The sequence below is a fragment of the Seriola dumerili genome, unplaced genomic scaffold (genome assembly GCF_002260705.1).
Source record: "Seriola dumerili isolate Sdu_G_001 unplaced genomic scaffold, Sdu_1.0 BDQW01000850.1, whole genome shotgun sequence".
NCBI classification, from domain to species: Eukaryota; Metazoa; Chordata; class Actinopteri; order Carangiformes; family Carangidae; genus Seriola; species Seriola dumerili.
In genome coordinates this window covers 540,895-568,068 of record NW_019175105.1, presented here as the reverse complement: position 1 = coordinate 568,068, position 27,174 = coordinate 540,895, and the positions used below count along the sequence as shown (strand labels likewise).

The 27,174-nt window shown below is 40.5% G+C and overlaps 1 protein-coding gene across 7 annotated transcripts; it reads right to left on the bottom strand.

Moving 5' to 3' along the window:
- Positions 1-5,468: 5,468 nt before the first annotated feature.
- amph (amphiphysin) lies at positions 5,469-22,162 on the bottom strand. Of its 7 annotated transcripts, none has more exons than XM_022766374.1 (22): positions 22,062-22,162; positions 20,381-20,461; positions 19,845-19,899; positions 19,153-19,247; positions 18,669-18,764; positions 18,481-18,588; positions 18,250-18,335; positions 17,918-17,993; positions 17,528-17,610; positions 17,268-17,406; positions 13,348-13,467; positions 13,159-13,242; positions 12,823-12,849; positions 12,532-12,555; positions 11,693-11,920; positions 9,930-9,959; positions 9,390-9,431; positions 8,634-8,939; positions 7,721-7,765; positions 7,000-7,188; positions 6,772-6,873; positions 5,469-6,641 (listed from the first exon to the last, which is right to left on the bottom strand). In XM_022766374.1, exons 1-22 carry the CDS (start codon positions 22,128-22,130, stop codon positions 6,537-6,539), a joined length of 2,190 nt encoding a protein of 729 aa, XP_022622095.1. In that variant the 5' UTR covers positions 22,131-22,162; the 3' UTR covers positions 5,469-6,536. The 7 variants fall into 7 exon arrangements, with proteins under 7 accessions (XP_022622095.1, XP_022622096.1, XP_022622097.1 ...); XM_022766375.1 differs by having other exon boundaries at positions 11,693-11,917; XM_022766376.1 differs by having other exon boundaries at positions 13,348-13,458.
- Between the last annotated feature and the right edge of the window lie 5,012 nt (positions 22,163-27,174).

Sequence of the window (27,174 nt, the reverse complement as noted above, 5' to 3'; positions counted from 1 at the left end):
GTGTCCAAACTTTTGGCCTGTACTGTCAGGACGAGACTCAAAGCAGGACTCAGATGCAGCGAATTTGAATAACAAAAAGGCTTTTATTGAATTCACCGGAGACCTCAGACAGAGTGACAAAGAAATGGCTATAAAAACTAGACACTAAACTCTGAATCCTGAGAAACAAAAACACTCCAGGAGGAGGAAAAAACTCTAATCAAAAGAAACAAATCGATAAACACAAAACGCTCCGAATGGAGGAAAAACCGAAGGACTATGAATCTAATCTATGGAAAGAATTAACAAACAAAAAATCACTCTTAAAGAGGAAAAACCAAAGGACTAGGAATCTAAACTATGGAAAGAATTAACAAACAAAAAATCACTCGTTAACGAGGAAAAACAAAGGGCTATGAACTTTACCTATGGAAAAATTTACAAACAAAAAATCACTCTTCTCGAGGTACAAACGGCTTACTTTGGCGACTACTATGGCTGTGGACATGGACAAAGGCTCTGGTGCAGGACAAGGACGATGACACTCTGGCACAAGACAAGGGGAACACAGACTATTTAAACACATGGAGGGAAATAGGGAACAGGTGGAAACACTTAGGGCAATCAGACTGAGACACATGAGGAAGGGCAAGTGACCTGAAACGAGAAGAGAATTACTTTTCAAAATAAAACAGGAAATGACAGGACAAAACAAACCCAAGACAAGACAACCTCACCACGGTGTGACATGTACTGTATGTATTTATTCATTTCTGTATTTCTACATTTATTTATTAATTGACCTATTTCTACATTTATTTTTTTTTTTAATTCTATTTGCGTGTGTTAATTAGGTAGGCGGTTCGTTGTCAGTCTAAAGCCGGATTGGTCGTAGCGACGTGATTGATTGGATAGATCTGCTACTACTGGCTTGACTGATACCCAGGAGCTTTGCCTTTCCACTGTGGCCATTCCAGCAACTTCGATGCTAGATTTAGTGACTTGTGAGACTCTAGTCTAGTGACGTTTTTTTCATGAAGCACCGAGCAACAAATCTAGTGACTTTTTAAACAAAATTTTACTACTTTTCCTCAAGGAGAGTCACCAGTGCTGCCTCGCAGGAGGCAACTCCCTCCCTTTTAAAAAGGTGTCGCCCACGCTCTGTAGGCCAAGCTGAGAGGAGAGATAGGGGGAGGGGAGGACTATCAAGCGGGTTGGAATGATGATAATTAATAATAATAATAACAATATGGTGTGCGTTGAGTTCAACACCCATCATTTTTCAGTTAGTTTTATGTAGCCCTGATGGGAAGTTTTGTGCATCTTCACATCGTATTTGCATCCTGCCTCACATCAGCTGGTTTCAGATCTTTATCTGTTTGCTTCTCTCCTCCTCTCTGTGCTCACATATAGTTTTTTAATACAGCTGAATTCACAATAAAGCTGTCCTCATTGTCGTGTTTTCTGTTTCTGCTGTCAGACAATGGAACAAGTATGAGTAACCAGTAACTGAAACACAGCCCATATGATCTATTTTTCAGATGTACAGGTCTCGTCATTAAAATGTGCTATATGTAGATTTTTAACTTGAAAAGTTCAGTGGCTGCTAACCAGCCTGTTGCTAACCACTGTTAGGCAGTATAGCAGATCCATCCAATCAATCACGCCGCTATAACCAATCTGGCTTTAGACTGAGAAAGGACCACCTACCTAATTAACATACACACAGCAATAAATAAATGTGGAAATAAATAAATAAATGTAGAAGTGCATCAATAAATAAATGTTTTTTATTACCAACATGTTTTTATTTTGTATTTCTTAAAGTATTTCACTATCTATTTCAGAATTTATGTTACGTACACTGAATGTGGGACCACAAGATGCAGACTGAGGACACCGAATAGGATGAGAATCACAGTTTATTTTGTAGAGAAACAGTAAGGGGGGCTGAGGGCCAATGTGGATCCAGGCTGTGGAGTTTCCAGAAGGGCAGGTGAGTAGCTGAAGCAGAGCTGGTTGACGTGAGGAATGGAGCCAGAAAGCAGGACACAGGAACTAGACACCGGAGAATCGCAGGTTAGTGCCAGAATAAAAAAAAATACAAAGTAGTCTGAGGTTTACCACAGGAGGGTAACGGACGATCTAGCGAGGAATGGAAGAATGAACCGGTCTTTTATCCTGCAGCAGTGTAGGTGGCTTGATTGTGAGATGAGGAGCAGGTGAGTGATTGTAGCAGGTGCACAGCTTGATTCCAGTTGACCTCCTGGCGCCGCCCCAGCTCCAGACAGACACAGACAAAGACACACCCACAAAAGGAGAAGGGGAAAACACGGAGAAAATACAAGACTGTGACAATTTATTCATCTATTTATTTATTTATTCTTATATAATTTTCTGTCCTTCCTACTTTAGCACCACTAAATAGCCAGACAAACCCATTATTGCTGCACTGAAATATGGAACACTGTTTAAATATGAGAATATTGGTTGAGTCATGATTATAAAACAAGTTTTTAGATATAAGCTTCTTAAACAGTTGTAAAGAATTCACCCAGTGCCTCCATAGTCTTCCTATCTTGTCCTCTTTCCTTCCTCTTCTGTGAGGGCCTCATGGCCTCTGGACCCTCATCCACAACAGTAACAGACAAACTTCTGCTTCTTCATATAATGTGTTGGAGTTTGGTTTTTCCCCCAATCGTTCCACCTGGATGTGACCTAGCCTACGAGCTCTCAGAGACCGGTGTGGCGTGTGTACTGGACTAGACAGTTGAGATTTATTAGACTGCATTATAATTCTTTATTCACCATAAATGAGGGTGATTCTAGATGTTGCTTACCCTTTATAGGCTACAAGCCAACTATTTACAAAATCAAGGTCTAGATTGTTCTCACTAAATAATGTTTGCAAAGTGGCTGCGTCATGAGCGGACATGCTGACAGATGTGCCATCCGACAGTGACTTTCCTCATCACTAAATCATCAGCTTCTCCTTCGCTAAGGTCCTGAGAAAGTTGCTCTTGCTCTGTCTCCAGGTCCACATATAAAAATGTAGGCCTAATGTTAAATCAAAACAACAAGTGAAAAAAATAGACACACATATACTGCGCAATGGAAACACGTACATAAGTACTATGGCCACAGCTGACCACAGCGGTCTATATTTATTTTAATACCTTCTAGGCCTAAAAAAAACATATATTCAGGAAAGCTCATGGACCAAGAGACCTGTAGTCATTATAAACACCATTTAACTCACCCTCTATAGCTGCAATCCCATCCTCACTGAGGGGGTCAGGTCTCTTTTTGGGGGATGAGAGGTCAGAGCCTTCAACTGAAAAACAAGCAAACAAAAAGGAACATGTCATCCGCACTCATCTCAATAAAGTTGATTAAATACTCACAATCATTATCTGTTCATTTTCTTCCTGTCCACTAACATCTGTTGACCCTGCCTTTTCTCTCCTAGTTGTCCCCGTTGTGTTCTTTGTGTAAATTTCACCAATCATCTAACCCTCCACCTGTCTGAGCACCTACTCCTTGTATGATTATATAGTATGACATTTAAGTCTTGTGACCTGTGTCTGTCTGTCTACCCGTATGATGTTGACCTTTGTCAGTTTTCCAGTCTGTGGCCTGCCTTCTTTTTCTTCTTCTCTTTAAAAATAAAATAAAATTTGATAATAAAGGCCATTTAACTCACCCTCTATATCTGAGCTGCCATCCTCACTGCAGGAGTCACATCTCTCAATTTCAGAGCACCAATACCATCCTAATCCTTGGTGACTGAAACATTCAAACAACTCCGCCCTTACAATAACCCCAGCAAACACCCCCAGATCCAGGCCTGTACAGGAGGGTCAGACACACCTACCTCAACACTGAAATCAGGGTCCCAATCATTAACTTCTCTCACTTCTTACCCACAGAACAACAGCAAAACCTGGAGATCATCAATACACACATTGTAAATAACTTACTGTATTTAGATGCTCTTCCACAGTAACACTTCTTCACCACTGACAACCAAATCCATTGGACCACGGACACGGCAAGAAGGATGTTCTCCCACTGGTGTACACAATTACACCTATAACCAACTGCTAATTTACTCAATTGCTTTCAGGTTGCACCAGTGGGGGGACCTACCGGCCACATCACTCCATATAGACCCACAAATTTAATCAACTCTCCATTACAGGACACTGGACACCATGAACAACTTTATTAAACACAACATAAAGTACACATACATTACACTCATAACAATATCAAAAAGAACAACTTTTCAGCGTTGGGGGGGTGGGGGTGGGTGGGGGGTGTAAATGACACCCCGCTCACTCATCATGTCTAGTCAGCCAGCATCCCAACTGAAAACTACAATGGAGGAGAGAAAAGAGAGCAGAGAGGACTGGACCAATTAAACACCACTCACTTCATCAAAAAATAAAAAAAATTCTTTCACCCATAAACCAGACTTTGGATTCTTCTTTCTCATTTTCTTGTTTGTTTAAATTTTCCTTTTAGCCAACTAATATTTACATTATAACGTCAAATCCATATGATCTTTTGTCTTGTTTTTTACATGCAATTTCTATATGATTTAAACATTATGTCTTCTCATTTTTTCCATATACAGCCTTCATCAGGACAACTACAAGCACACAATAACATAACAAAATATCATTCACTTACCTTCCACAACCTACACAGGATCGGTGAGGGGGTCCACGACGTCCGGTACACCCCCAGGCTAGTGCACCTGAATCCAACCCGGAAAAATAAGCTTCATAGCATTCTTCACCTAACCCTAACCCTTTCACTTTGAAAAAAACATCACTACAAACCTATATCAAATGACTCCAAATGGTCTGAAACGTGCTCCTAACCACTTTCTGAGAGGTCGTTTTCAGCCTCAACACTTCATTTTTCACATTTCCCATATGGGGATGTTACTTGACTAACTTTTGAACGTAAGGTCGTAGAGACTCAGGCTTGGTACCGTTGGAACGGGCGTAACTGAAAACCTATATGCAGAACATGGTTGTAAGTCTCTATCACCTTCAGAAAAAAAGTTATTCCCAAAAGAATCCAAAAGGATTGATTTGAGGTGGTTTTCATCCCTTATTCTAATCCAAAATAGTCTTACACGCCCGAACCCAAGCCACAGCTCTGTGCACAGTTAGCTGGTGTTGCTTCCTTCTTTTACTAACTCCATCCTCTTTCCCACTTCACTCAGAGAGAACAGTCCCTGCAGACAAAGGAAGTTAAGTCATGAAACATGTCCATGTCCATCTCAGCAGCTCTCTCAATTCTTTGGTTGTATCTCTTAGCATCGAGGAAACAGGTATAAAGAGGAAATTTAGCAGGAGCCTAAGTAATTTAGGACTCCAAGTTTTAAGCTATGATACTTTGTTAAAAAATCAGTCATAGTGAATGTGTCTGAACAACAAATAGCCCAACAATGCTTTATACAGTATTAACTCTCATTTATTGATCATGACATTAATGGTTATGGTTTGTACATCACAAAATGTCTAAATTGGGGGTTAACTTCACTATCAAAGGAAGTGACACCAACTTCATTGATCTACAGAACTGTTGGAATATGGAGACCTAAAATAATCCGACAACATAGATTGCATATTGGATTTGTTAATACCTTCCCTGTGATTGTACACTTATATATAGATGGCTGATAAGATTAAGCTGTCGTCTGGTTGGTTCACTTTCTTGCAAATATAATTTTTATAAGACTTGAATTATACAATATTTTAATAGTATGGAGATTTTGTTTTTATTGTATTTTAAAATACTTAATTCAATAAATGTTCTGAGATTTTCATGCTGGATGGGCACTGACGTTGGCCAGTACTCAAATAACACATGTCAATATTCTTTTGGCAGAAACACAGCAACACTTTTCAATAAATTCATTAATTGCCACATATGCCAAAGAAAGATCACCACACACTCAACCAAAACACAGAAATACACTAACAGTGATTCAAAGGTAACAGCAATGATGTGTCTGAAAAAAACTACAAACTCAAGAAATTCATGTTACACTCAAAAACATTTAAATAGATCACAGCACTACAGATTCTCGTATACTCCACAGCAGAGCAACAAAATCAGTACAACACACGGTGCAAAAAAGGTGCAGTTTTTCTTATTTTTCATTTAGTTAACTCCAGAAACACGTCCTGCTTTTGTAGGTGTGAACATGTAGATATTTCAACATTCCCAATAAACCATACATCATATTTTTTCTTTAAAAAAAAAAAAAAAAAAGATCTTAGTTCCAGGAAAGGTAGACCATATTATCACATCATGCTTTTTAATTTTCACTTCTGCTGGGAATAGTACTAGTATTTATTACCATGAGTTTCCCTTTCAGGAGAGTGCAGACCAGAGAAAGCCTTGTGTTGTCCAGCAGACAGCTGCAGGAGACCACAGGTTTTTCTCAGGACGGGGATGGCTACATGCTGACTGGACTGCTTGGACACCAGTGTTTCAAATTTCTTCTGATTTTATCTGCCATCTAAAGAGACCTCTTACTCCAAACGCTGGGTAAAGTTTTCCGGGAACAGTCCTTTTTGAGCACCAGCTCCAAGTGTTAACCAGTCACTTTCTTTGATCCCTGTGAGCCAGCCAGCATCCTGCAACAACAACAGCCATAAAAACACCACTATCAGCCTTAAGTAATATTACGGTTTTGTTCATTCCTTCCTTTCAAAAGGCTGCTGGACTTTAATTACTGGACTTCAACATGTCATCTGCTCTGCTCACCTGATCCTCTACTGAAGCAGTTGGAACCACCAACACCACATCACCTCTCTTAAGTTCAAGTTCATCTGAATTTGCAGCTTCAAAGTCATGCATTGTCTCCACCTGCAGGAAGAAAAACACCATGACCACCTATGCTAACAAAAGACTGAGCAGGTTAATCATTTATATAAAAAACATATACGAGTGCTGATGTAAAAGTTAGCAGTTAAGATGTGGAGGAAGTCCCACCTTATAGAGAAAGTCATCAGGGAGTCCTGAGATGCCACCAGATGGACTCATGTGTTTAATGGTCTGGTTTTGTGCAGTAACACCATTGTCACTTATGGCAGTGGGGGAGATGATGTCAGTATCGCGGTCATCGTCACCTTCATTACTGGAGGCGGGTTCAATCACCACGGAGGGGATCGGCATCTTTTCCTGCAGGGGATAAGCAGCATGGACCTCTTATTAACAAACCTCTTACTGTCTCGCACAAACGCACACAAGACTGAAATAAATCTAAAGGATTAATAAATCTTAAATCATTCCTAAACTCATTTTGATTATATCCTGGTTGGTGTGGCACAGTCATCCTAGTTCTTCAATCTAAATTCTCTAAACATTCAGAAGTCCTGCTTTCATCTGTGTAGCAGTTATTCTCTAGAGATATTGACTTTCCTCAAATCTAAATAACTCAAAGTATTATGGAATTCCTTTATAAACCTCACAGAGCACAGGTTTGTACATTGTGAAAATTGCAAATGAAACCAAAAACAAGGCACATGTTGTGTTGGATGACAGAAACAATGCAAAATTAAATCAACAAAATAACAGATTCATAACTATTATTGTTTGACTACTTTGTGTGTTGTCAAAATGTTACTTGCAATTACTTGCAGCATTTTTATTATTCAATTCTTTAATCATTGTTGACAGAAATACTAATAAAATATTAAAACCATCAACATACCTCACCAAGTTCTGGTTTCTCAGAGCTGGGAGATCCAACCGTTGACTTTGGAGAGAAAAATCACATTTAGGCCACAAACATGCTCTATACAAATACAGTACACTAATACAAATGGCCCAGCTGCCATGAACACATGAACTCAAACTGTGCTCTTAAACACTGGAGGTGATCTATTTTAGTCCTCAAGGAGGCGATGTAGGTCTATCAGAGCATTTCCATGACCGCAGTAGTAAGCAAAGAAACATCCATGGAGGAATGTGTGAGAACTGCTGTGTACATTGCACAAAGACAAAGGAAACTAAGCAGATGTGATTTGTGATCTTAGAATCTCTCATGGAGGAAGAATGGAGATTTTGGCTGAATAAAGAGTTGACAAAGTTCAGCTAGAGCTGAAGAAAAGGGGTCAGCTTTCTGTTGTTTCATGCCATAGTGACCCCAGCTGCAACGCTCAGACCACAGCTCACACCTCTGCTGCATTGTGATACCCTCCGTAATGCAACAATCCATTTCATGCATGTGGCGTACCTCAAAGTGTGTGGTTGCATCCTTGTGTGGAACATGTTTGTGACCTTAATCACATTATACCATAAAAATAATGAACTGAAAGTAAAGATTCAACACATTAATATTTTATGATTTACATTGTACTAATTATGTAGATAACATGGTGATGATGATGATGACGATGATGGGGATGACAAAGATGATGATAGTGAGGATGGTGATGGCAATTATGATGATGATAATAGTGATGACCATGATAATGGCAATAATGATAATAATGTAATGATTATGACAATGATGACAACAATGGTGATGATGATGATGGTGACAATGCTGATGATGATGATCAGGTGATCATAGAAAGCAGGAGTGTCGTTACTGAGCTACTGGGATCAATGTGTCCACTCACAGCAGGGTTCTCCTCCTTCGGGCTGCCAGGACTTTCTGCTGTGACTTCCTCACCAGCAGGTGGAGCAGGATGTTCATCCACCTTTCCTCCAGGAGGGGAAGCTGCAGGTTCGTCTCCAGCAGGGGAAGCTGCAGGTATGTCTCCAGCAGGGGGGGTTGCAGGTTCAACTGCAGCAGGGGGGGTTGCAGGTTCGTCTCCAGCAGGGGGGGCTGCAGGTTTGTCTTGCTCCTCAGCAGGTTCTGTCGAGGCAGCAGCTTGTGTCTCTGAGGCTCCAGGAGCCCCAGTTGATTCAGCATTAGCTTTGTTCTTTTGCAAGGGAAGACGGTGATCAACCCTCAAACAGTTGAAATGCAGCTGCTGATATTTTGCACGAAATTGAGTAAATGGCTCAGAATTCATAACAAGAGCTTACACCTGTCTAAATGGTCCATCCTTCATGTCTGCTCATTTTCCTCATGTCAGACTTCATAGATGTTTATGGTAAGTTTAAGTTTAAAGTAAAGTTTTAAATATTTTACAGTTACAATCAGAATAAAAGTCCTCAGCATATCTCAGGGTTAGCCCTAACTCTGAGATATTACAAAAAACTACTGATCAAACAGAAAGAAGAAAAACATTTAATGAAAATGTTTACAAAGGGTCCTCAATAAACTGATCTGCTCAACAGAACAATAAATCAAAAACATTAATACACCATTCCATATGTGTTATCTTCAATAAAATATTGCTCATAATAAACTTAAAATTATAACTCACCATCTTATCAAAATCAGCAAAAAATGATGGGGCAGAAGCATCCTTCAGAATGCATGTGTGAAAAATGGAGAAGAGTTACAACTTAAGATAAAGATGCACAAATAAAAAATGATTTATCATTCACAGAAGAGAGGGAAGAGTATTTACAGAACATTAAGATTTGAGACATTAAGAGATGAGACATTAGGGTATAAGAAATTAATAGACAGGACGCAAACAGACGAGACATTAATAGACAGGAAATAAACAGACAAGACATTAGGAGACTGGAAATAAATGGATGAGACATTCAACAATAGGGGATAGGACAACAAGAGAGGAGACATTAAGAGAAGGGAAATTAGCAGAAGGGACACTGAAACAGCAAACAATGAACAGATAATATAAATAGGTAAAATTATCGGTGACACTTAAATTCTCCATGTACTGAATTAGATGTGAAACACTGTCCTCAGAACAGCTGAATTCATCTCTATCAACTACATTTTAATGCTTCTTCTGGACAATGACTTTAAATTTAAATTTACTTTGAAAAATTACCTGTGAAAATCCATTAAATGCACTGGTCACCTGAATGAATTCAGAGACACAGGTTAGTATCAGAGACATTTAAGATGACTAAATGAGTTGTAAAGAAGAACAAAATTATGGAATTAACAAGCAGATGAAGCAAGTGGAGAGGCGGGAGGAGCTCAGGCTGGGATCCAGGTTTTAGAATGACTACTTTTACTTTGTGAATCTGTGGGAGGGTAGAAAGCAGGAAAGGGATTTGATTGATTTCTAATGTACTCTGTGCTAATCTACCAAACTCGAGAAGGGAGGAAGTCAAGTACCTCTTCCTGTTCTGTATCTAGCTCTTGGTACAACTTTCCAAATCTCCGGTTTGCGGCCTCATCTTCGGACATGTCTGAATTTTCTGGTTCTCTGTGAATTCTGGGAACGTTTACATCTGCTGCTGTTCCAGAGATGGACGCAGAGTTTTGTTGAGTGACAGAGGACACGAAGCCACTGCTGTCACTAACTTCCTGCCAGGACGTGGTGCTGAAGGCAGGACCTTCAGTCCCTGAAGAGGCTGCTGGGAAACTGTTGGCAAAAGGGTCTGCATTCCACTCACTCCCATCCCCAGTAACCCCACATTCTCCTAAGGTCTCAGCAAATGGATCAAATTGAAATCCACCCACCTTGTTTCCAGACTTTGTTTCCGCAAAGGGAACTGAATCAAACGCACCTCCTCCACGTGTTTCTGCAAAGGGATTTGAATCAAACGCACCTCCCCCCTGTGTTTCAGCAAAGGGATCTGAATCAAACGCACCTCCTCCCTGTGTTTCAGCTGAAGGATCAGAATCAAATGCACCTCCCCCCTGTATTTCAGCAAAGGGATCTGAATCAAACGCACCTCCTCCCTGTGTTTCAGCTGAAGGATCAGAATCAAACGCACCTCCTCCCTGTGTTTCAGCAAAGGGATCAGAATCAAACGCACCTCCCCCCTGTGTTTCAGCAAAGGGATCAGAATCAAATGCACCTCCTCCCTGTGTTTCAGCTGAAGGATCAGAATCAAACGCACCTCCTCCCTGTGTTTCAGCAAAGGGATCAGAATCAAACGCACCTCCTCCCTGTGTTTCAGCAAAGGGATCAGAATCAAACGCACCTCCTCCCTGTGTTTCAGCAAAGGGATCAGAATCAAACGCACCTCCTCCCTGTGTTTCAGCAAAGGGATCAGAATCAAACGCACCTCCTCCCTGTGTTTCAGCTGAAGGATCAGAATCAAACGCACCTCCTCCCTGTGTTTCAGCAAAGGGATCAGAATCAAACGCACCTCCTCCCTGTGTTTCAGCTGAAGGATCAGAATCAAACGCACCTCCTCCCTGTGTTTCATAAAGATTTCTATAAACTGTGTCTCTCTCTGGTGAAACTTGTTCGACTTTTTCAGACAAGTCTGCTGCTACACCATCAGCTCCACCTGCCCACCCCTCTGAGCCGCTTACTGGATGATCTTCGTATGAAAGTTCATCATCAGCACTCGCCCAGCCCCCCCCTAGACCTCCATCACCCCACTCCTCAGCAGTCTCATATTCAGACCCAGAACCATCTGGAGACCTGGACCACTTTTCTCCTCTGTCCTCTGTGCTGTCCTCAATTTGTTCACCATACTCATTGGTGAACATAAGTCCTGGGGTGGACGTCCTGCGGTCTTCCTGTCCTACTATGCCCCCCCTTGAATCTGCCTGCCATGTTGCATTTTCCTCATCTCCAACTGCAGCGGGATGAAGGTTGGGGTTAGTTTGAGAGTCCCACTTGCTAACCTCGTCTTCAGCTGCTGTGGCTGCCTCGCTTTCCTGAGGAGGTGTAGCTGTGTCTCCACCCGGCTGCAAGTCATCTGCCTGGGGCCAGCCCTGAGCCCCACCCTGTGCCCCCTCCAGCACTACAGCAGGGGCACCAGGGGCCTCAGCTCTTGAAGAGGCATCTCCATTTGCTGGCACTGAACCAAAGTCTGCGGACCAGTCAGCCATGAAGCCGGCATCTGCAGCCTGCTTGGAAATCGCAGGGAACGAAGGGTTAAAGTTTGACCCCCCTGCTCTAAACCCAAAGATTCTGACTGGAAGGCCAGTACATGGAAATACAGAGCAGCTGTTTTCCATCTAGACACTGTAGGTGAGTGATGTATCTGGAGAATGGTTGCACAAACACACACTGATCATGGCTTCCATCTAAAAGATATATACACAGTTTCTGACTGACTTCAGAATCATCAATTTTCTGTGAATTTTGGGTAATTTTAGACTTAGAAATACAAACAGGGCCGCCAAAGCTACAGTACAGGTCTCTTCACATGGATGGTAAACTAGGTGGATTTTTTGCATCAGTCATTCAAATATATTTTGAAATTAATAGTGCAAATGTAAAGATTCGAATAAAAAATAAATGCCAACAGGAAGAGACATTAGTTGATCATTTCATCTTTGTGGAAACAGCAGCTAAACAAGGTCCAAGGTCAAATGAAGTGCATGAGTTTGTGAATACACTGATGTACTACAGTAAACATTATCATTGAGGAGACAGTTAATCTAAATTGATCAGTGATTTCTCAGGTTTCAGTGATGATGACAAACAAAACAATGGTGTTGTGTAACTGAATACTTACAGGCTGAGCTGTTTGTGCGTTTCCCTTTAAAAAATGAAAAAACAAGTAAAGAAATGGTTCAGATCTGTAGAGAGAACTAAACTGGTCTGTATTTAATCATTAAGTATTCATTTGTATAATTACTTGCCCAAATTCGCTTCATTCATCCGCTAATCTCAAAATAAGTGATGTTTTACCCTCAATAATAATCTGAGAGTAAATTTCAAGGATCAAGTCCACATTTGTGATTGTCCATTAGCAGTGTAAATTATAGTCTAAACAGCTTTACATAAGACACAAGACTTTACTTACCGACCACATGTCCCAAGGTATAGTTGTCTGAAAGGAGCACACCACATGTTGTTAATGTGGCTGATCATCACATATTTTACACAGTTTCCATCAGTAACATATCAATATAAACAGATTAACATCAAAGTTATTTGAAGCAGCTCTTCATGAATCTTCACTCAGTAAAAACTGAACAGATTAACTAAAGTTTTTTGTAGTTATCAGCCTCAGTCAGTCAACAGGCCCTTCTCATAAAAATAAGCTTTCAGACTGTTCTTTCAGACCACTGTGTTGGTGTTGAGGTGTAACTTGGTTCAACGTGCTGCAGCTGAAACAGTGTCAGTTAATGAAAAGAACCTGTGGTATTGGCGAGACACTTTCATCTGGCTGAAAAGCATCAAAGTCCAGGTCAAGAAGAGATTCTCCAGGTCGTTCATTAGGCTGTGTATAACAACAAAACAAAGACGGGTAAACAGAATTTTACAACACACTGTGCATATAAGGAAAAGTTAACAAGCACAGAGAATGTGTGTGGACCCCACACACCTGCGATGGTGAAGGTGCTGGTAAAAATTCTCCTCCAAATAGGTCGATGATCTGGTCCTCTGCCACCTCCTTGGTAGGTGTAACCTTTGGTGGTGGAGGAACCGGTGGTCCCTTTTTAAACTGCCAGAGGACACAACAGGCCATGAACAACTCAACCAGCAGCACCTCTTCACTTTCTCTGATTCATGTTCAACATGTGAAAGAATGAATGGAGCCGCATGCAGTTAATGCAAACACAATGATACAGTGGGAGGAGCCACTGGTTCTCAAATAGATTTTTCCTGTTCTGTGTTATCATTTTAACTTTTTCTTTAAATGATGCCCTTCATGTTACTGACCGCAGGAACTCAGTTTCCAGTTAGGAGGTGCGAATCACAAATTGAAAATACTTCATCATTACAGTTGTTAACAAAACATGGCGTCACAGCTGCTGAATTCAAAACTTAGCCAGTATTTTAAAAGTGAACTGATTCCAGCTGTAGATTGTGTTTTCAGTTTTCTCAACACCATAAGCAACACATGAACATTATATATGTATATCATAATGAGTATTGATGTTCCTCAGCAGCTTTTGATTTAAATCAATCTTACTATCTATGGGATGAGTAAAGACAGTGGTGGAAATATTACAGCATCTATATATTTGCAGCTGAGTGTAGGATAGGACATGTCCCTACCAATATTTGAGTGAACACGTTCACACTGTTTGGAGTGAAGCCCTCCCAGAGGGTACATCTCCAGATGACCAATTATGCATGCTAGCATTTGATTGGCTGAAAGAGCAGGTACTATCTGGAGGCTCACATCATGTATAAATATCACACTTACTGAAAGAGAGCATATCAGTGAGATGACAACAGGAAGTTGTTGATAAGTTGTAGTTACAGGAAGTGTGTTTTTGTCAGTGAGAAGAGCACTTAATCTAAAAATAAGTCAACAGTCAGTTTTTTTTTGTCTGTAAAAAACATGATATAAATGACAGATTTAGAAGAGCAAAACAGCAGAATCATTCAAGTTCATCATTAAATTTATGGCTGAACTTTGACCTATCAGACTTATTGTAGTTATAAATGCTGGATGTTTTCTGTGAAATGGATCATATAAATATAATTGACACTTCTTGAAAATGTAATGATCAAAACTATCAAAATAAGTTTTATACATTTTTTTAAACTTATTTTAAAATGATAAATATCCACTCAGTGAGCACTTTATTAGGAACACCTGTACACCTGCTTATTCATGCAGGTATACAGTCAGCCAATCATGTGACAGCAGCAGATCCAGGTAAGGAGCTTCAGTAAATGAGGAAACATGTGACTCAGAGACTTTGAGCTTCATGATGGTTGGTCTGAGTGTGTCTCAACTCAGTATCTAGAGTTTTTATATCCAGTGAGCAGCAGCTCTGTGTTGATGAGTGAGGTCAGAGGAGAAGGGAGAGAAAGGCTACAGTCACTCAGGTAACCTTTACATCTTTACAACTGTGCTGAGCAGAAAAGCTTCAGAGTGAACAACACATCCAATCTACAACAGCAGAAGACCACGTCAGGTTCCACTTCCTGTCACCAAGAACAGAAACCTGAGGCTACAGTGGACACAGGCTCACCAACACTGGACAGTTGAAGACCTGTTCTGATGGATCTGGATTTATTTTATGGCCACAATTTACCATCTTCTAATGGTAACTTGTGGCCACTTCTAGCATGGTAATACACCATGTCACAAAGGAAAAAAATGTCTAAGAATACCAACAAAGACTGTACAGACTGATCTGAACACTAAGCGAGTTATCTTGAAATACATGGCAGAGAGGAGACTCTAATACAAGATGACAGAGGTTCACTACCACCAATTGAATGTGACATGGTTACTTACCATGAATACATGAGTAAAATGGAGATACATGAACACATGAACAGATGAACAGGATGGAGACATGTTACAAGTCAGTGAGACAAAAGACTGAAAATGCTTCTGATGAAGCATCACAGTTTATTCTAATGATGCGACACCTGAAACCTCAAACACACAAAGAACTACAACATGAACTACACTGTTGTATTTACATTTTCTACTGTTTCTATTCTACTCTACTCATCTGATAGTGTATGATATATTGTAAAACACTGGTTCCCAACATAGAGTACAGTATAACCCTTTAGGACCCGAAACATCTGAGAGGTCAGTCCTCCACTGGGTCCCCATCTACACATCAACACTGTTCATCAGTGTTTCATGTCTACTGGACCTGGCTCTGTCACAGCTCCTTCATGTAAACATCACGGCTCTGTCATGTGTTACAGAGAAGACTGGGAACCAGTGTTGAAGAAACACACTGTGTGACTTCACATTCATACATATACATATTTGTCCAAATACGTTCAACAAACATGTAAAAACGATCTATATCTAACACTTAAAGTCAGATCTCATGATCTCATATAACAACACTGGTGTTACATATTCAATAAACGCACACAGTAACAGACATGACAAAAAACTGATGTTACATGTTCACTCACCAATTAACAGACAAAAGTGTGCAGCAAAGAAAAACAGTCACAGAAAGTTACTGTGAAGTTTGAACAGTTGAAAACACTCAGTTCTGGTTAGTAAACTCTAGACTGAATATATTTATATACATAGACTAAACAGTGTCTGCTGATAAATCTACTGTTATCTATCACTATTATATCATCTATCAATCACTATTATATCATCTATCAATCACTATTATATATTTACAGAAACTACATATTAACCCATGCTAACCCATATGTCATTTTGGCCAGATCAATAATATCTAACACTTAGCTGTGATGTGGATTTGGATCAAGGTAAGATTTAGGGCTCTATCTTACACCTGGTGCAAAGCAGCACAAAGTTTCAGTTACAGACCAACGCAGTTCTCATTTTTTCATCCAGCATCCACGTTGTTTAAATAGCAAATACATGCACTCATCTGTGCGCCCATGGTTGGTCTTAAAATGGGGCGCGGTCAGGAACATTGTTGACGCATTGTTATCTTGAGACAGTGGAAAGTGAGCGACCAACAGAAAACTGGTCTGAAGTCAGTGTCGCAGTGTTTCACTGTTATTTCACGGAGCATTGTCAAGAGAGTAACATGTACCAACAAACACGGGCGCACAAAAGTCATACATTCTGTCTGTTACACACAAGCAGAGCGAGCTAAAGATGATGTTCAGATAAGTCAGGTGGAACATTACAACACAGCCTCAGAAGGTCGTCATGTGTCACGGATGTGTCTTGCACACGACTCTGCAGTGAAACTTCTTTCTTACTACCTGGTAAATACTCCACAGTGGGCCTCATTCATCACCTAAATTTTATCACCATAGTTTCATAAGGAACTGAAGATTTAGTCACACTTGTCATCATATAAAATATTTCTAATGTTGTGATTTGTGCCGTGACTTCACTGTAGAGCTGTGAGCAGAGCACTGATTCACTCGGAGCTGCTCACTGGTCAGTCACAATATGTGATCAACAGACCACAAATGGAATCTAACTCTATGTGAAACACTGAACCACTATATTAGCAATCCATCAAGATGCAGCACGCCTGGTTTTTAAGGGGAATGGGAGATGCACTGTGATTGGTTTATTGGATGTTACACCCAAAACACTCCCATGAATAATTAAGAGATTAAGTTCAACCCTTTTGGAGCATGAGCCTGGAGCAGGGACTGCTTTTATACTGTTTTTTAAATAGCAAAAAAGAAATGGAAACCCTGAATGCATTTGTGCTTGCTAACACACGTTTCAGACCATGCGCTTTGCGTCATCAAAATAGAGCCCTAAATCTACATGTTAGGATCTACCTGTGATGTGGATCTGGATAAAATTAGTGTTAGATCTACCTGTGATGTGAATTTGGATTATGTTAAAATTAGATCTACCTGTGTGGGGGATTTGGGCCGTGGTGGTCCAGGTGAGACAGGACGGAGCATATGATTGGAGCTGGCGTCTGGACTCTCTGGTGGACTCTCATCTTCTGGTGGTGATGGGGTTCTCGCAAGTCGTAGTGGTCCTGAATCACTGAGGGAGGAACAGAAACCAGAAGTCTACTGATTGGCTGCCCAGTGTCAGATGTTATAATGAAATCAAAACTCTCTAGATTTGAAGTAAAGTTATTCCAAGGGTGAAAACTCATACTAACCTCGGAGCTCCTTGGATGGTAAACATTTTGTCAGAGTGCTGCTCAGCCAGTTTGGTCATCACTTCATACAACTGTCTGCACACCTGGACAGGTAGATTCAATTCAAGGTTATTTTTCAGCAAACAGAAATTAGTTTTATCCTTCTCTAAAAAAAACTATCCAACAACATCACTCAGTTCACCTTGTATAAAATGCGAGTGTTAACACTTTACCATCCACAGAAACACCTCTGCCCAGGTAAGATGTGACGTCACAAAGTGCCCTCACCTTGTTGGTCACAGAGCTGATGTCTGCGGTATTTCGGACTGAACACCATCTGCCTGTCTGACTGTTCCTCTGCATTATGGAACATTGAAAGCATCTTTAAAAACTTTTCATTGGTTTCCTCACCAGGGAGATCTCTCTGTGAAACTTTGCCTCCAGACTCGTCACACTCTTGTAGGTGCTGATATAGAAGCCGACCCGGCTGCAGAGCACAAAGAAAAATATTTGCGCTGGAGTCATTATTTGTCTCCAGATTATTAAAATGTTGTTTAATAAACTCTTTCCCTGTGGGCCTTCACACACTTTACCACAGAGTTAGTGTCAGTAGTCCAGACTTAAGCAGAGTTGGAAGGTTTGTCTTTGAAAAGTTAGTCAGTACCTGAAGCCTCTGCAGGTGTGTATATGCAGTGGGCCAATCATTGTGCTACTGCTCAGAGGAGGAGACAGCTTAGACTCACCTGTCCCAGAGAGTCGGTAGTTCATCCTGGAGACCCACGTTGAGCTCATCAAACACTCTCTGAGCCTTTTTCAGTTCATCTTCTGCCTGCAGACAGAAAACACCTTTAACTTTATACTACACCTGGGCAGGTAACATATATGGCTGTATTGCTATGTGTCACCTGAACAGGTGCTACATGCTACCTTTGACTTCTGAAGCTTCCATCATGATCACAGACCAGTGGACTCACCTTCATAATCTTGCGGTCATTCTTCATCCCAGACGCCTGCAGACTTTCAACATTGTGACGAGCGCTGTCGTAGTCAATGAGTTTCCGACTCCTCTTGGCCACACGAGTCTGAAATGTCGCAGTTCCACTTTTCACACTGTGCTTCAAAGTTTCAAGTTTGTTTTGTAAAAACACAAAGTGTTTGTTACCTTAAGGTCCGGGAACTGTTGCAGGTAAGCGTCCAGGTTCAGCAGCGTCGAGTCCACCAGTTTGTTATGGAAGTCTTCCCACAATGCATCACAGTCCTGCAGAAAACAACTCATGACATCCCAGCAACACATCAATGCTAAAATTATTCTGTCCTACTTAAGACACCAGGGGTCAGCATTCTAAGGTCCCTGCTCACCTTTACTGTACCTGACCACACCCCTGCAAGTGATAAGCCCACTGGGCAGTGGCTCCAATAATTACCTGGACACCTGTGTCTCACACCTGGAGACCTGGTGTCCACACCTGGAGACATGGTGTCCCGCAGCACACAGTGCTTCTTTCAGCTGCAGACACCAGAGTATTACCCACAGGTGGTCAATTTTAAGGTGACCGGTGACCAGAAACATTAATGCCAATCTACTGATCACATATTTTTTATGAAAATCGGCCAATAATAATCGACAGCAAATCAGGGCATCTAACCTTTCCAATGATCATGACGTCGTCTTTTCCGTGCCAGTCTGGTTCGTAGACTTCATGCAGAGACTGGGTCAGGTTGATGGAGGCCTGCTGCATCCCTGCATGACCAAAAACAGTCAGCTGATAGATGATGTCAGGAAGGGAGGCAGACATTAACATGTCCTAAATGTACTTTACTATGTGGTGTATGATATATGTGTTTAGTATATACAGTATCATATATAAAGGATGCTCAATACACAGGACTGTGTCAAAGTTTGAGAAACTTTGGATGTTCACACTCTTCATCATCATCATCAGGAGGCGTCTAATTGGTCCAGATTCATTCTGTGTCAAGATAACAAGTCCAAACACACGGAATCATAAAGAACCGTCTGCAGAGACCAGAAGGACCAGGAGTCCTGCAACAGATGAGGCAGGTTCTCCAAGATGCTGGAACAACCAACTTGACCAGAGCCTGAAGAACTGTGAGGAGGTGTACGAGGAGAACTGGTGATGGTTTAAAGTTAAAGGGGGTTACTCCACCTTGGATGAAGTTCACTGATGAATAAAAAACTATTCATGGCTTTATTTTCCAAAACATCCTCGTATTTTTACAACAGAGCACAGTTACACAGTGTTTATGATGTGTTTAATATGAATATTTATGTTTTATGATGTTTTTATATGACACTGAACAAGAAAGACCACCTCACCTTTAATAGCAGACATGTAGGCCTTCATCTCCCTCTGCAGCCGAGAGCCTTCAGACTAACACAACAGAGGGAGAGAGAGAAAGAGAGAGAGAGCACTGGTTAATAACACACACAGACAGTTGTCATCAGTTCTTTTACTTTGGTGAAACATGATAGTTTCCTGTTTTCCTGGTGTTTTTCTCTGCAGGTGAAGCTTGTTACAGTTGAGTTCATGTGAGACAGAGATTAACTGAAAGGAAACATCACTGATGGAGAAGAACTGAATATTCTCGCTGACATTCCTCCTGTAATATTTCTAATAATAACAGAACCACTGCTCCCTGTTGAGGATGTCTAACTTGTTGATTCTTATTTTCAGGTACACAAACATGGACTCTGGACATTAATGTCCATCAGTAAGTCACCACTTTGGTCAAGACTGAAACATCTCAACAACTATTGAATGATTTTGATGAAATGTGGTTCAGACATTCATGTTCCTCTAAGAATGAACTGTAATGACTTTAGTGCTCAGGTGAGTCAGGTGCATCTCTTACCTCCTGTCTCCTGAAGTTAATGACTACTTGTTCAAACTGCTCATCTTTGGTCTCATCTGCTTTCCCCAGCTTCTGCAGCACCTGAGAAAAAATACGCAATGAGAGACATTAATAACATTTAAAACTCTGAGCTGTGACTCAACCATAAGTTTACTATCAAACGGGCCAACTGGGTTGTATTCCTTGATGAAACCCAGTGATACCTCAGATCAACATGCTGAATGTGTCCCTGAATGCAGCACATAACTATTTATGTTCCAGCTGAGGGAACAGATTTTATTAATACACAATGTGACAGACCTAACAGTCAGAAACAAAAACTTCTCTCTGTGTGATGTTCACAGATGGTCTGCTCAAAAACAGATGCCATCACAAACTCAGAGTAACAAAGTCTCATCTGGAGATGATAGGTTCATTTAGTAGAAGCACATGAACAGGTGTAATGTTTCAGCACCATAGACAGTTCTCACTGTAAGAACCCGGTAAGGTTTCAGAATCAGCAGCACCAGTTTTCACTGTCCTGAGCCCCCACTGTCAGAATCAGATCCCGTTTCAGCACCACGGACAGCTCTCACCATCAGAACCCTCACTGTCAGAATGAGATGATGTTTCAGCACCACGGACAGTTCTCACCATCAGAACCCTCACTGTCAGAACCAAGTATCATTTCAGCACCATGGACAGTTCTTAGACTGTTTATGTAATGAGTTATAATTTTTTTTAAATGAGGCTAATTTGAGCTAACTAACACAACTCGCTGATATTAACTAGTGAATACATGGACATACAGTGACAAATAAATATATTTATACATACATATATACACACATATATATATATATATATATATATATTAACTAACTACTATATAGTATATATTGTATATATAGTATAACTATATATATATTATATATATAAATATATGTATATATGTGTGTGTGTGTGTGTGTGTGTGTGTGTGTGTGTGTGTGTGTAGCTACACTTGTATGTATAGATGGTATATATATAGAGAACCACAGTATAGATAGATAGATAAATAGATAGATAGATAGATAGATAGATAGATAGATAGATAGATAGATAGATAGATAGATAGATAGATAGATAGTGCATACTGTCTGAATTTTGTGGTTATGATTGGCATATATCAGCATTAAATTTGGTACTAGCAGCCCAGCAGTCATATCCTACAAATAATGTGCAGGTAGCTGATCGACGTAGAAATGACGTCACCACGCCGCAGACACTCCACCCCCCACCCCTCTGCCACCACTACCACCGACCTTGGAACAGGAAAACACCTCACTGTCATTTATATAAAACATAAGACTCATGCGTGACATTTTTCACTTCACATGTGACGTCATCACGAGGTGTTCCGATCAGTGTTAATCCGCCATCAGTTTCAGCCAATCAAGCGCTCTCCGTCCGTTTTCAATCATTTTACTCTTTTTATGAGCTGATATTATCGGACACATCATGACGCCACCACCTCAGTACGGATCAATATGTGATCATCAAAACTACATTAACAAATATCAGAAAATAACTTCACATCAGAGAGAAACGCTGCACAGGCCTGCAGCCTCCAACCAGCTCCACATCTACCTATCCCTGTCCTTCTCCATCCGTCCTCCACCCGCCGCCTTCATCCCTCACCCTCCTCCTCTTCAGCTCCTACCTTCTCCTGCGCCCTGTTCAGCCGTTTCTGTACGTTTTTAGCGAAGATTCCCGTTTTGATTTCCGCCATGATGACTGCAGAGAGAGAGCGAGAGGCGGATTAACAGCGAGAGAGAGAGAGAGAGGGAGAGCGGTTGACAGGGGGGAGGGGTGTGTGTGTGTGTGTGTGTGTGTGTGTGTGTGTGTGTGTGTGTGTGTGTGTGTGTGAAGGGGGCGGGTCTTAAAGCAACAGTCAGCTTTCTGTCTGCTGTTTCAGTCCACCTCCTGTTTTCTTTGGTTTTAATTAAATGCGGTATTTTAGGTTCATTTCAGTAGGTGAATAAATGTAGATGTGTAAACGTCACAAAAGTAGAGTCAGAGTTTCTGTAACTGTCCAGATAAAGTCACATCTTGTCTGGCTTTGGATATTTTTAGTGTCTCAGCAGGTAATCTCTGTCTCTGGAGGCTGGAGCAGATTATACACGATTTATTTTTGGGTTCACTTTTTCACTCAAATGTCGAATAAACAACAGGAAGTGATTAATGAGAGCTTCATCAAACAGCAGAAATCCATTTAGAGGGATATTTTCCTCATAAATTAAAGTATATGTTTTAGTTTTGGTGCTGATTTTATCTAAAAAAAAACAGGAAGTTTGTTCAAAGAACACTAAAATCAAAAAGCAATTTCAGACTGGACTGGACATTGATGTCCTCCTAAAGCCCAAATATTAAAACGTATGTTATTTTTGAGTGTGCAGTGATGTCAACCCCTCAGAAGTCAATCAGACTGCACAGGCAGGAGAGAAATGTGTGAGCACCCCACACCAGGACATTATTACATTTAGGCCTAGTCCACACCTACATTTGTTCAAATTTTTCCTCCTCCACTCTTAAAAACAATTCCCCAGCCACATAAAAAGACACATAACACGTGCTGCTGAGAGCCAAACCAACAGGTAGCAATATAACCCTGACCATAAAGTTAGTTTGGCCAATCTGAAGGTGGAAAAAAGGTGCTACCAGTTCCAGGAGACAAATAAAGATGACGTTACAATATGTACCAAAGACTCAGTTTTCCCTAAACAACACTGAAACATTTTCAATTACCTAAAACTGAGTTTGCACGTGGACAAAAGATTTTAGAAACTACATCTGTGTGTGTGGACAGGACATTAAAAAGGTCATATTTTTTTCTTTTAATTTCTTACATTTTTCTCCAGTTTAAATAAGAACTTCTCAGATTTAAATGGGGCGGCTGTGAGTCAGGAAGCAGAGCGGGTCGTCCACTAATTAGAAGGTCAGTGGTTCAATCCCTGGCTCCTCCAGGCCCCATGTCAGTATCCTTGGGCAAGATACTGAACCCCACATTGCCCCTGATGGCTGTTCCATCAGTGTATGACTGTGCGTATGAATGTGAGTGAATGGGTGAATGTGGCAAGTATTGTAAAGCGCTTTGAGTGGTCAGTAAGACTAGAAAAGTTATATAGTTATAAGTGCAAGTAAATACAGATTCCCTGAAAACAGTCTCTTTCTGCCAACACTGGGAACAAACTGTGACTCAACCATAATAACACACTAGCGGTTATTGATGATCAACATCTGTAATCAAAAACACATCTGCACCACAGTCAAAAGAAGCTGCTCACAAATGTAAACTTTTCCACTTTACCACACAGTAAAAACACTTTACTGCACAACACAACACTTTATTTTGATTTTCACTTCCTCTAACTATTACTTAAAAGTAATATGATGTGTACCTGTGCCTGTAATATTGATATTAAAAGTATATTCACTATAACTGTTATACTGCTTAAAATTTAAAATATTTAGAACTCAAACAAAGGTTAGGTTTTGATCTTGACTCAGAACTTGAATCATGACATGGTGGATTTGATTTGAGACTTGTGGTTCTTGACTCAGGACACTTACCTGCTGAGCTCACTCCTCCCTTGGGATTGGTTTGATCATGAATATTGTTTGGGATGAAAGTTTTTGCAGTGGTTGGTTGCAGGCAAGGCCCTGGTCCTGGCAGGGTTTGCCAACTTGCTGGTCACTTTGCCACACTAGCGGTTTCTGGCATATAAGTACCTGCCACCTAAAACCAGGGTTGAATTAGGTAGATTAGGCTAGGCGGTTACAGGGGATGCTCAGTTTACAAGGTTACACTTATGGTTTGTTTGCACACTGATACTTTACTAAGCTGGTTGTTTGTGCGTTGGTCATTGGTGGTTAGTGGTGGCAAGGGTAGACTACTTTATTAAAGCTCAATCACAGTCGTTTCTGATGCTAAACTAATAAAGAGTTGTGATTTCTGATCATCAATATGAAACGTGTGTTAGTGATAAAAGGTTCAAAGAAAATGTTAAAACTATTATGAAAGTAAATTTGTATGAAATGTAACTTTTGACATCCCCATAAATGTCACCTGCTAACCTGGATGGGCCGTGTTTGTCTCAAGAGTTGCTCCCTTATTTGGCTTTAAATTTTGAGCAACTGAAAGAATTTTTCCTTGGTGACAGTAGTAAATTGAGTCTGTCATACAGAAGCCTATGAATTACTCCCTGTCTTGAAACTCAGTCCCAGAATGAATTGTAGTGTATATGTGAACATAGGGTGAAGACTAGGGCTGGGGAAAACGATTATTTTTGTAATCGATTAAACTAGCGATTATTTTTTCGATGCATCGATTAATCTAACGATTCATTTTTTCAATTCGAATTCGAATCGATTCGATTCGATTATCGATTATTTTCCCATTATTTGACTTATATAGCAATTTACATATGCTAATTTATGTATCTCAATGAAAAAACACAAATTTCTTCATTCCAACATATTTCTATTGTTTTCACCAAAAATTACCATATTCCAAAATAAAATTCAAGTAATGAAAACAATAGTGCAATCTGACGTCAGAGGTAGCGTTTAACAAAAAATAAAATGAAATAAAATACTTTCTTGTTGTGCAAGAATCAAGAAAATGTTATCATCATAAAATCAATAAAATATAAACAGCAGCAGTGTTCTTTTTTAACTAACAAAATATAAAGAGCTGTTCATTCACAGGAACATACACTCTGCCTTTTCACTCAAGAATACTGTGTGTAGTGTAGTGTGTGTCTACGTGTGTGTCTTGATGTGCTGGTGCATCGCCGTCGTGCTTTTATGATAAGCCATCTCCATTTTACACAGCCGACAAACGACAGAATGGCCTCCTTTTACGGAAAAATAGTCCCATATCTTTGAACTACGACTTTGTGTTCTACATTAATGATGGGAATACCGGCTCTTTGTGGAGAGCCGGCTCTTTGGGCTCGGCTCACTAAAAAGAACCGGCTCTTTCGGCTCCCAAGTGGCTCCTCAGATTTTTTGTTACTTAAATTAATTTATTACCAAATTATGTGTAAAATGAATAACTAATGTAAAAAAACATAAAATATAACATATGTATAGTATGTATATGGCTTTATTAATAAACGTAACATAACTTAAAATATACATGAATAAATTTTAAATAAAAAAGACCCATTTTAATTTGTGAAAAAACACAAAATCAACTAAACATCACTCAACAAAATATAAATGAAAATGTGCAACCATGTACAGTGAAAAACAAAACACAAAATGCGAGTGTCTGTAACCCCTCCCCTCCCCCCTCCTGCTCAGTGTAGTCACACAGACGCTGCCACAGCCACACATGTTGACCACTGCGGCTTTAAAAGACAATTAAAAAAAAAAAAAAATCGCTCTCGATCGCGAGCCGGCTCCCGTCGTTCACTTCAAAGAGCCGGCTCTAATCCGGCTCTCGTTCGCGACCGACCCATCACTATTCTACATTGATCAGAGTCAACTGACTCGCTGGTATCGACACTGCCGCTACTTGCCGCCGCTATTGTTTGTTTTCAAACGACGCATCGACGCACAGTTTTTGCGTCGACGTATTTTTTGCGTCGACGTAATCGATGACGTCGACGCCAACCCTAGTGAAGACAGCTGCACTGGCAGATGATTGTGGCTTTACTGGAGGTAAAGAAAATGTCCCAGCTGGGGCCTTCCATTGGAAATCATGATGGATGTCCATGAGACTGAAAAAGTCTTTAACTTCTGCCACATGTGGAAAAATGACTGTGCTGTACTCAAGTTGCAGAACAAATGGAGCTTAGCTGCACCATTATTTTTTATTTATTTTATCTAAATTTAGTTTAGTTATTACTGCCAAGTAGTGAATTGCCATCTGTCTAGTCAAAGCCTACTTTAAGTTCCTACTTGGCTTCTAAGACAAAACAACATGTCTCTTGCTGGTAGTTATAGGAAGGTGCAAGTATCATGTTATATTTTTACCTGTGTAAGTGTAGGGAAATGTCTGTTTTAATCTCTTGCTTCAGTCAGAGTTGTTAGAGGATGATGTTCAAAATGATGTGTGCTCTGCTTTGCCTGTTGATGCTGTTATGCTGATTTTGGACAGAGACGTCACTAGGCTGACCAGACAGTACACATGGCCTTTGTCCTGGTACCATTTGATAGCGATGGCCTTGATTAAAACAAGAAAACAGTATCCTAATCAGGGTTTTGTTGGAGATCCTATGTATCAAATTGTTGTTCTCTCATAATTTTGTGGTTTTGTATTGTGAATCTTTCATGATGATTCTTGTTGCATGGGGTCACAAAAATCTCTTTTGGCTGAAGTCAGATGTTCTATCTTTTACACAAATGATACAGAATGCTTCAACCTAGGAGAAGCAAAGCCAATGAAACAATCCTTTAATTGTGTCAGTCCAGAGGAGGGTAGATTTAAAGATAGTGAAATCCTTTATATGCTGATGGAAGGAACTGTCCATCATTGTCCAGGTCAGCAGTGTGACTGCACCATCTGCCTCGTACTGATTACTGATCGGTCAGGTTGGTGCTGCCAAGTTCATCAGCCAGTTGAATCTTTTGAAAGGCCCATACAATATTGATGGGCTCAATGAGCTTCCAGGTGTGCTGCCTAACAGGCTGGTAAACAGGTACATGAGAGAGGGGGAGAGGATTTGCCACAGCCACACACAGACAGACAAGGGGAGGCAGAAAACACCAGACTGTGACGTTTGTCCAACACTCTTTCTTCAGCACTAACTTCATCAGTAGGATTT

Bases quoted from the DNA above. Each gene is read 5' to 3' on its own strand.
- amph (XM_022766374.1), bottom strand. From the start codon at position 22,130: ATGGCGGAAATCAAAACGGGAATCTTCGCTAAAAACGTACAGAAACGG. The intron at 18,336-18,480 runs GTGAGTCCACTG...TTCTGTCTGCAG, and splicing joins ATGACCGCAAGATTATGAAG to GCAGAAGATGAACTGAAAAA. The intron at 6,642-6,771 runs GTGAGCAGAGCA...TTGTTGTTGCAG, and splicing joins CTGCTTCAGTAGAGGATCAG to GATGCTGGCTGGCTCACAGG.